The sequence below is a fragment of the Rhododendron vialii genome, chromosome 3a (genome assembly GCF_030253575.1).
Source record: "Rhododendron vialii isolate Sample 1 chromosome 3a, ASM3025357v1".
In the NCBI taxonomy this organism is placed as follows: domain Eukaryota; kingdom Viridiplantae; phylum Streptophyta; class Magnoliopsida; order Ericales; family Ericaceae; genus Rhododendron; species Rhododendron vialii.
In genome coordinates, this window is record NC_080559.1 from 7,386,389 (window position 1) to 7,396,808 (window position 10,420).

General features: G+C 40.4%; 1 protein-coding gene across 4 annotated transcripts; it reads left to right on the top strand.

The window, feature by feature from the left end:
* Positions 1-228: 228 nt before the first annotated feature.
* On the top strand, positions 229-10,113 carry LOC131318536 (ABC transporter G family member 22-like). 4 transcript variants are annotated; one of them, XM_058348377.1, is made up of 11 exons: positions 229-356; positions 1,001-1,414; positions 5,002-5,072; positions 6,057-6,292; positions 6,384-6,539; positions 6,657-6,840; positions 7,848-8,156; positions 8,296-8,583; positions 8,702-8,986; positions 9,159-9,266; positions 9,541-10,113. In XM_058348377.1, the coding sequence occupies exons 2-11, from the start codon at positions 1,015-1,017 to the stop codon at positions 9,748-9,750; spliced, it is 2,247 nt and encodes a 748-aa protein (XP_058204360.1). In that variant the 5' UTR covers positions 229-356; positions 1,001-1,014; the 3' UTR covers positions 9,751-10,113. The 4 variants fall into 4 exon arrangements, with proteins under 4 accessions (XP_058204360.1, XP_058204359.1, XP_058204361.1 ...); XM_058348376.1 differs by lacking the exon at positions 229-356 and having other exon boundaries at positions 718-1,414; XM_058348378.1 differs by lacking the exons at positions 229-356; positions 1,001-1,414; positions 5,002-5,072 and adding an exon at positions 5,278-5,352.
* The last annotated feature ends 307 nt before the right edge of the window (positions 10,114-10,420 follow it).

The following is a 10,420-nucleotide window of genomic DNA, read 5'->3' on the forward strand; positions in this document are numbered from 1 at the left end:
CAAGGAAATTCCCCTAAACAAATGGGTACAAATGAATGTCCGAACACGTGTACGGTATGGATGTCGCGACTTATCAGTGGGACTAGGACCGATGAGATCTCCATGCTTGTGGTACGTTGTTATCACAATTATGGGATCATGGACCCAATTGTAATTCAACAAGAAGGCGAGGGGTGCTTCCGTTATCTTGCTTTTCCCCCCTCTTAATTGCTCCTTTATAAGAAGAGCACATGTGCACAGCACAAGTCATAGTTACCAGTTTCTGGGTTCTCCACTGCCCTCCCAACACAGATAACCTCTCACCAGTTTTTTCCTACTTCACCACTTCAATTCCTCTCCTTTTCCCAGAAAAAAAGGTATGGCCAATGTATAGCTAGTGCATCTCTCTCTCTCTCTCCCTCTCTCTTATTTAATTTGGTGAGATGTTAGTAGAGTTAAATTACTACATAGGCCAACATGTCTCCACTCACGACCGCTACGGCGCTCAGGCTCCGTTTCTACTTCAAGAACCCTTGTTTTGGTGGGAAACTTGCCACATCTCCCGAACAAGCATATCTTTGTATTTGAGGACAAAAGCAAGTGATCGTCAAATAGTTTGCACGTGAACTTATTTTCCAATTTTTTTTTTTCATAATTTTTTCCCCCCCCCCCCCATTTCTTCATATATGGAAAGAACCAGAAAGATCTACCTATTGCAATGTCAAAGGCTCACATGTTTTTATGCTTTCATTATATGTCATGTGCCATCTTTTCAACTGGTAAAGCATGGGAGAGTTCTCATGGTTTCAATGGACTCTACAAAGTACATCTTGAAAGAGGAAAAATAGTTTCTTCTCTCAACGATGCAATACAAAATTGAATTTTAACTAGACAACTTTTAGTCATGTTCAAAATCCTATGCCATTTGTCTTATTTCGTACCTCTTTTTATGACCGGGTGTCCGGACCAACCTGTCTGATTTCATGCTTGTGGCCTTGTGGGTGGTTTTGTGACTGCATAGAACGGAAGGAGAAAATGGAGAAATCAAACTCCACTTCATCAGGGATACTAAGGACCAAGTCAGACCAACTAGTGGAGACGGTAATGGCGGCGTTGAAGTCGCCGGCAGCATCAAGTGACGCGCCCGGAGGGGCCGAAACAACAGGCGGCGGCAGCGGAGTGCTATCGAGGAAGTCCAGCAAGAGACTGGCGACTGCGGCCTCGCCAGGGCGGAGCGGAGGCAGCACCAGCAAGAACACGCACATTAGGAAATCGAGGAGTGCCCAACTGAAGCTGGATGTCGACGAGGTTAGCAGCGGCGCGGCTCTAAGCCGGGCCTCTAGTGCCAGCTTGGGATTCTCTTTCTCCTTCACCGGCTTTGTGCCGCCGGATGAGGTCGCGGATATGATGCCGTTCAGTGACGATGACATGATTCGTAAGTATTCTACTGCAAACTCTTATTTTGTCGATTTGCACGTAAACCAACTCGGATGCCTGAATTATTAAAAAAAAAACAAAAAACTTTTGATTAGCTTAAGTGATATTTTTAAATAATAACACTATATCTTTGTCAGAAAACCCACATAAATTCAAATCATGAACACTTTGTACAATATTAGGTAGTTTAGTCAAAAACTAGATTCCGATGTGGTTTTCATATAAGATCAAACTCCACCCAATTAATTCAGGTTCGATTCTTGGAATCAGACCGTAAGAAAATAATTTTTTATAAATTTCTTACCCGGTGTGGAAATTAACCCGTACACTCTTGACCATGGAACCAAAGAAAAGCATAAAGGACATGGAATTGCATTTGGGAAATGGCAAAACGCTTGTTCAAGTGAGGTATTTGGTGCAATATTTTTTATTCTTTTAACACATTTAAAGGGTCAAACTGTACAATTGACATAATTTTTTAGAGTAAAAAGAAATCAACCCTATGGGTTCAATTTCCCCATTCGCCGTTCTTAATTATCTGAGTTTAAAGATTCTCATTTCTTGCCGGAAATGGAGAAGAATCGAGCCCTTATTTTCCAATAAATTTAACCTTCTGATTTTTCCAATAAAATCAAAAAAATCAGGTTTTCGGTCTTTTTCTTGGATATTTCACAAAATACTTGTGTAAAAGTCATAATTTTTTATCTTTTCGATTCCTCCTATCGAAACGGACCCATAATATATAAAAGTTTGGCATAAAAATAACATACGCGATTTTTTTTTAAAAAAAAAAACAAAATCGAAAAGTTGTTGACAACAATTTATTACTTGGTGGAAACGCACAATTTGATCTCTTTATTAATGGAGGGAAAATAATGTTTAATAAGTCTGTCTCATTTATTCCGACACTTAACTAGTACAGTATGAAGTAAACATTTCTAACCATTTTCACCCGATATTTTATTTATAGTTTTTTTTTTTAAATGTCCCATCCCTCGTATTCTGTTTGAACTCTTGGTTTTCTCTATTGTACACACAAGGACAATTACTAGAGCTGAAATGACTTAAATGCCCACCAATACATACTGTCTCCCCCAGCATGAAGGTGTTTTTTTGGTAATTTGCTACCGTTTGCTAAACTTTCGACCAAATCCTCCCAAGGTTGAATTTCTGTTAGAAGTGATTGGATTCCATAAATGGAGAAAAAGAAAAAAAAAAGTAAAAGAGATTTAACTCGACCTTTCTTTAACACCCGCATGAAAACATAGTAATTTCAATTGAATTATCGTCCCCTCCTCTACACAAGGATTACAAACGCGTGCAATGCTAAAATTTAACATTATTGATATTTGTGCTCTTTATCTTTTACCGGTATTTGGGCTTACCCCTGGGCACATTATTGATATTTGTGCTCCTTATCTCTTACCGATATTTGGGCTTACTCTCGGGCCGACCTGATAACGTCCAATGAGCTGTTTCCAACACTTTCTCTGCCTTTCCTTTTTTTTTTGATCCGCTTTCTCTGCCTTTCCTTGAAATATTGTTGAACAGAGCTTTCACACGACTCTTTATCATTATGATTACCTAATCTGAATCCTACTACTAATAGATGGTGGTCACAGTCTCATTCCTTTCAACTTCTGTCACACCACCCACATTGACTGTCACACAACCCCAGCCACTTGTCATCATATGTCTGAATCCAGTTGTTCAAATATGCATAGACAAAGGAGTACTTCAGATTGAGGTCCAAGACGTTGGTGGAAATGGCCCACTAAAACTTTGAAAGTCCCATATGGTTGGGATGAATGGGTCCCATATGGTTTTGAAATTTGATAAACAATACTCACAAGTCAATTTCTCAAAAAGCCCCAACTATGGCCTATGGGTTCACCAATTGGTGTACATCAATGTACTATTATTGCGTGACACCCATTTAGAGGTCTCGCACTAATGATTGGAACTGCTTAATTTGATTAAAATAGTATTATGTTTGGAGTTTTTTCAAAAAATCAACTCATTCGAATATCGGTAAGAGCTTAATTCATTTATTCACTTTTTGTTTTTGTAAGTTCATGGATGAAAATAAATCAAGCCTTTACCGATACTCAAATGAACTGATTTTGTACAAGGGTTCCAAAAGTAATATTTTAAACAAAGTAAATGATTCTAATCGTTAGTTTGAGACTCCAAAATGGGTCTCACGCAACGTGATGTACATTTGGTGTATCCATATTTTGATTTCTCAAGTTCTCTTTCACCCTCTTGACGATATTTTCTCTCTGGCCCACACACACTCCTTCAATTTCGGTAACATTTTAAACAAAGCAAATAATTCCGATCATTGATTTGAGACTTCAAAATGGACCTCACTCAACGTGGTGTATGTTTGGTGTATCCCTATTTTTGATTTCTCAAGTTTCTCTTTCACTCTCTTGACGACTTTTTCTCACTGGCCCCCCGCACTGAATTTCTGCATTGGTTTGTCCGACACCATTTTCCCTCTGTGGTCTTAATTAATTTTGTTTTCGTGCTTTTAGCTCGGTTGGATCTTTCTCAAAGTTAAAGATTGAGAAAGACATTTCAGGGCATGTGATGTGGTGACCACTCTAAAGAGTTACAATATGCCGTACTTATAGAGTCATAATTCCACCCAACGGAATTTTGCTCCGACTTTAATTAGGGCTCCCACTTATGTTTTTAGCTCGGTTGAATTAATTCTTCAAAATTAGTCTAGATGCGTGTAACCGTGTCAGTTGACCCAAACACTTTAGTTATCAAAATTAAAAAAAAAAATTGATTATGATCAAAATTACGACATAGTGTACGAAGGGTGATTTGATCCACTTGGATGGTAATGGAATGGAAAAACTAGGATAAAAGGAGAATATGGGTTGGGGTCGATACCCAATTATAAACAAAAGTGTTAGGATCTAGGATATTCGGTCCCTAAAAGTATTGGGAGAGAAAATGAATCACATTTGGACCACTTATTTTTTTTCCTGGACACTTTCAGGAGCCCAATGCCCTGGACTGTACCATGCCTGAAAACTATGGATAAAATAGTCCTTTCGTTTCGGACAAATATACTAACTTCTTTCAGAAAAGTAAGAAAGCCTACAAAAATTGTTCGTTAACATACCCCAACCAAGAAAAGAGAAAAGTAGTAAAGACCAACAAAACTAGAAGAGAAAACAAAGTTTTTATTTTTATTTTTATCGCACTTGATTGAGCACCATGTAATCCCATGCATTTCACAGGGTTCGGCAAAAAAAGAAAAGGACAGTTACAAAAGGGACCATAGAAAATGACCTAGCAGCATAATTTTTAAATAGGTGCTGCCACTTCCCAACTACAAATTACACCAGTGATTATTTTCGGTTCGAGATGAGATAACAAAGAAGCCTAAATTTCTACATGAAAATAACACGACAAGATACCATTCACATTTCATTAAACACTTTCGCCTCGATGTCAATTTCTTTCCTCTACGAAAGTCAGTATTGTTACCATTCATCGTAACATGGAGCAATAAGGCAAAAGTCTGCTCATTTTTTCATTCCTGTCAATATATGATTCCTACAGCTGAGGATCTTGAAGCTGGCACAAGAAAGATGAAGATTCAAGCAGAGCCTACCTTGCCAATCTATCTCAAGGTAAACCTAGAAATAGTTTCTTACTGTAATTATTTCCCAAGTTCAAAAAAAAAAAAAAAAAAACTAATAATAGTTTCTTCCCAAACAGGCATTACTTTCTCCTTTTCTTTTGGTAGGCATTATACGAGGCATATAAATCCAAGTGACAACTCCATATTTCACAAAGGGCATGGATTGATTTTTCATAATCTCTCTATTTGGGCAGGAAAGGATGGAGATTAATGTAGAGAGATCAACGCGCCCACCCCTCGATCCCCATTGAACATGGCTTTCATGTCAGGTTCAGTCTTGTACAGAGCCTTATTCGTAAATAACGTTTTTCGTACAAGACATAATTCCTTTTTCACAAACACAGGGATCGAAACATCGTAACATATGCGATATAACTCTTGCACCAAACAAAAATGCCATAACTCGCAAAATAAAAGAAAATGCGATGTTGGGATACTTACAAGGACATCCCTCCCCCGTCCGAGTTGTCAGTTGACTTGATGGTACCCGGTAGGTCACCGGAGGTGCAGATTTACTGTTCTATCCTTGCACTTCTAGCCATTCGTGTTGTCTTACGAGGTTAACAGTGGAGTAATTTTTGATAACTGAAAATGTTAATTGTGTTCTTTTTCCGTCAAGTCCATCGGTGACAACTTTGAAAGACGGCGGGAGGTCCATGCATCCTGTAATTTCAAGAGACCATAGGATAGATCCAAGTATTTGTGAGAAATAACAAGCGAAGCCCGTAATGTTATAATGCCTGTAGTTCATCTAGGAAACATTTAAAACGAAAACAAATTCGAGCACCTCTAGAGTCTATGGCTAACAATGAAACCTCCAATGTGGTTTCAAATCCATCTGTTTCCTGTTTTCCATGGTTGGAATTGGCTAACTGTGCTGTATATTTGGTCAAAAACTATACTATATTATACGCCTTCGTCTTCCAAGGTATTCGATGAATGCAGACTCATTGTCATGTTTCTGAATATGCAGTTCACAGAGGTGACATACAAGGTGATCCTCAAAGGAATGACATCAACAGTGGAGAAGGATATCTTGAATGGAATTTCCGGTTCAGTGAGTCCTGGAGAAGTTTTGGCATTGATGGGGCCCTCAGGAAGCGGAAAGACTACGCTTCTGAGCCTGCTTGGCGGCCGGTTGAGAGAGCCAACCCCTGGTGGTTTGGTTACTTACAACGACCAACCGTACTCCAAGTTCTTAAAAAGCAGGTAATAATCTAGACAAATGCGCTTTGTTTACGCGAGTTCGAAAAGATAAGGGACCATCACATTGTAGTGACACGGAACCCATGGCATGCAGGATAGGATTCGTGACTCAAGACGACGTTCTGTTTCCTCACCTTACAGTGAAAGAGACATTGAGATATGCAGCTCTGCTACGACTTCCAAAGACGCTGGCGAAAGAGGAAAAGGAGAAACGAGCCATAGATGTGATCTGCGAGCTGGGCTTGGAGAGGTAACTTCACGACTCTGCCTACGCGTAACACTGTGTTGCAAGTAAATCCATAGCACAAATTTATATTACCTGTTTCTACATGAGCTAATAGCTGAGAAATATAAACGTACGGCTCAGGTGCCAGGACACAATGATCGGCGGGTCCTTTGTTCGAGGAGTTTCGGGGGGAGAGAGGAAGCGAGTCTGCATTGGCAATGAGATCATAATCAACCCTTCCCTGTTGTTTCTTGATGAACCAACCTCCGGCTTGGATTCCACAACTGCGTTGAGGATTGTTGAAATCTTGCACGATATAGCGGAGGTAGATATATATATTTGCATTTCAAGTCTGTGGCTTCAAGTTCTTACTATTATTGAGAAATTTAATAGAATCGCGTAGTCTTGCGTACATGTAAGTAATCACGCTTTCAAAACTTTGCGGCCAAGAGTAATTCGTTGCGACCAAGAGTAATTCTTTGCGGCCAAGAGTAATGCTTTGCGGCCAAGAGTAATTCTTTGCGGTCACGAGTAATTCTTCGCGGCTAAGAGTAATTAGTGGCGGCCAACAGTAATTCTTTGCGGCTAAGTGTAATTCGTTACGGTCAAGAATAATTCTTCGCGGCCAAGAGTAATTCGTCGGGGTCAAGCGTAATTCTTTGCGGCCAAGAGTAATTCTTTGTGGTCAAGAGTAATTATTTGCGGCCACAGGTAATTATTTGCGGCCACAGGTAATTCTTTGCGGCCAAGAGTCATGTAAAACACAAGAGTATCGTGCATAGTAATCACGTTTTCAAAACTTTGCGGCCAAAAATAATTAGTTGCAGCCAAGAGTAATTATTTGTGGCCACAAGTAATTCTTTGCGGCCAAAAGACACGTAAAAGCAAGAGTATCGTGCATAGTAATCACAAACTTTGGCCGGATGTTTCATGATTAAAATGACAAGAACAAGAACATTTTTTTTAAAATCTATATCACGAAAAAGGAAATTAAACTACAAAAGGCACGTAGGTGGATAGAAGTCCACCCACGTTGGGTCGTCTCCACTGGACAAGGGTTTGCTACCACCCTGGAGGTGTGAGTTTGATTCTCATAGGGTAGGCCGACCAGTTAGGAAGTGAAAGTCCACGTGGGTTAGTCTCATGGGCGCGTCCAGTGGTCCTCCCTCCTAGCTATTTCTAACTGCTTAGTGTTGGTTCTCTGCGGCCAGCCCTAAGTGGATTAGTCTCACCCAGTTTCGGTGTGGGAATACCTCCTATGGCCCGCAAATAAAAGGAAAAAAATAAAGGAATTGCTTAACTCACTCTACTTGTTTCAATTTGTCATGTCAGGCTGGGAAAACAGTGATAACCACAATCCACCAGCCATCAAGCAGACTCTTCCACAAGTTTGATAAGCTGATCCTTCTGGGAAAAGGGAGCTTGCTTTACTTCGGAAAGGCGTCGGAAGCAATGGTTTATTTCTCATCTATAGGATGCTCCCCACTCATCGCGATGAACCCGGCGGAGTTCCTTCTGGACCTTGCAAACGGAAACATAAACGACGTCTCCATACCATCAGAGTTGGAGGACAAAGTGCAGATGGAGAACTCGGAAGCAGAGACGAGGAATGGAAAGCCCTCTCCTGCAGTTGTACATGAGGTAAAAGTTAATAGAATGACTCTCTCTCTCTCTCAAAGTTGAAATACATTTGTTCAGTACTAAAAGCAAGTATGGTAACTAAAGCAAAAAAGCACTGAAAGATGTATTATGACTTGGTTCTAATTTCTCTTGGAAACAGTATCTAGTGGAGGCTTACGAGACGCGAGTAGCGGACGATGAGAAAAAGAAACTGATGGTTCCTCTACCAATCGAAGAAGAACTGAAGTCGAAGATGCACACGTCAAAGAGAGAATGGGGAGCGAGCTGGTGGGAACAGTTCTCCATCTTGTTTCGGAGAGGGCTCAAAGAGCGGCGCCACGACTATTTTAGCTGGTTGAGGATTACGCAAGTTCTGACTACCGCGGTCATCTTAGGATTGCTATGGTGGCAGTCCGATAGCGATAGCCCCAAAGACTTGCGAGATCAGGTACGCGAAAAAATTTCCTCATCAAATGCACAAGTTGATAGATTGATGTGGAATCCTAATCTAGAGTGGTCATTTGAACTTTTGGTTACGTCTCAACCGTGACATTTCTCCACTGCAGGCAGGGCTTCTTTTCTTCATTTCAGTCTTCTGGGGTTTTTTCCCAGTCTTCACAGCAATCTTCACATTTCCTCAAGAAAGAGCCATGCTGAACAAGGAACGGGCAGCCGATATGTACAGAATAAGCGCATATTTTGTGGCCAGGACCTCAAGTGACATCCCACTTGACCTATTAATGCCGGTTCTTTTCCTTGTCATCGTTTACTTCATGGCTGGATTGAGAAAGAGTGCTGGCCCATTTTTCCTAACCATGCTCACGGTGTTCCTTTGCATCGTGGCAGCTCAGGTACGCCTCTTTATTCGCCTTCAAATATAGCTCAAAATCTTAGATTTATCCAATCCAGTTTCCACTCCTAGCAAAGTTTGTTATGTTGGAAACATACTTAGGATTTCATAAGAGTTAACAAATATCAACAAAGTACTTCATATAACAACTACAAGCTGGGGTGCAATGGCAGGGGCTTGGACTCGCTATCGGGGCTACACTCATGGACTTGAAGAGAGCAACAACTTTGGCCTCTGTAACTGTGATGACCTTCATGTTGGCCGGTGGTTACTTCGTAAAGGCAAGTGTGAAACTCTTTAAATTTCGTAGATAAACCACATAAAAAAAAAAAAAAAAAAGATAAAGGCGTATTAGTTCTTCAACTTGATAACAAGTTCTCCTCTACTCTAGAGTTAACAAACAGCGATCTGGAATCGGGCGAGTTAATTATATCATGAGTAGAATCAAGAACCATCTTATTACTGCCATCAATTTGGAAAATTTCTGATAGTTACTTAGTTGCATGTACTCAAAAGGGGCGTTGGATTTAATACAAAAGGCCTATTTATTTGCAGAACGTTCCGGTATTCATATCCTGGCTCCGCTATCTGTCTTTCAACTATCACACATACAAGCTTCTCCTGAAGGTGCAGTACGGGAACATCACGCCCGCAGTTGACGGGGTAAAAATAGACAGCTGCTTAACAGAAGTCTGTGCCCTCCTAGCTATGGTGGTTGGTTACCGGCTCCTGGCTTACCTATCTCTGCGAAGGAGGAAGCTCTAACCGGGATCTTAAAATAGTGCTCAATTTTGTCAGTGAGCACAAGGATGAACAATTACATTGTTATCTCTACCACTTGCAGAGCTTACCTTGAGAAGACTCGAGTTCGAGACTACGGAATACCACTGATCCAGAACTTGAGTTTTTTTGGCATCCCTTAGGAGTTAAGCCCCTCATTGTAGTTGGAAATACCATAAAGGAGAATAAGCTTGTATCACAGGCATGTGGGTGGATGTAGCTGCTTAAGTTTCCTTTTCAATAGTTTGCTCAAAATTCAATTTTCAAACTCCTTATGTTATACAGGTAGGGGTTCTTAACATTAGTGAGAGTACATTAATTATGTGCAGTTCAGCTTGGTTTTTGGTATTTCTTTTTGCAAGTAATTAGATTTTGAAAAGGCATCAAGGGATGCCACGGTGCCACCCATGTACAAAGGAGACCAAAACAGGCCAAACAAAAGCATACACCTCTCTAAACGCTGAAAATATCTAACTTATCAAGGATTTGATCAAGGGTTGGTTTACATTCCAAGTGGCAGAACCATCCTAGGTCCACCGGGGGCACGGGTCCGCACTGCAAATATTGTTTTTTTTTTTTTCCAGTTTTTTTTTCTTCAATTGGTAGTTTAAGTTTTACTTTAATCAAACAATATTGCTTTTATACAGTTGAGCCA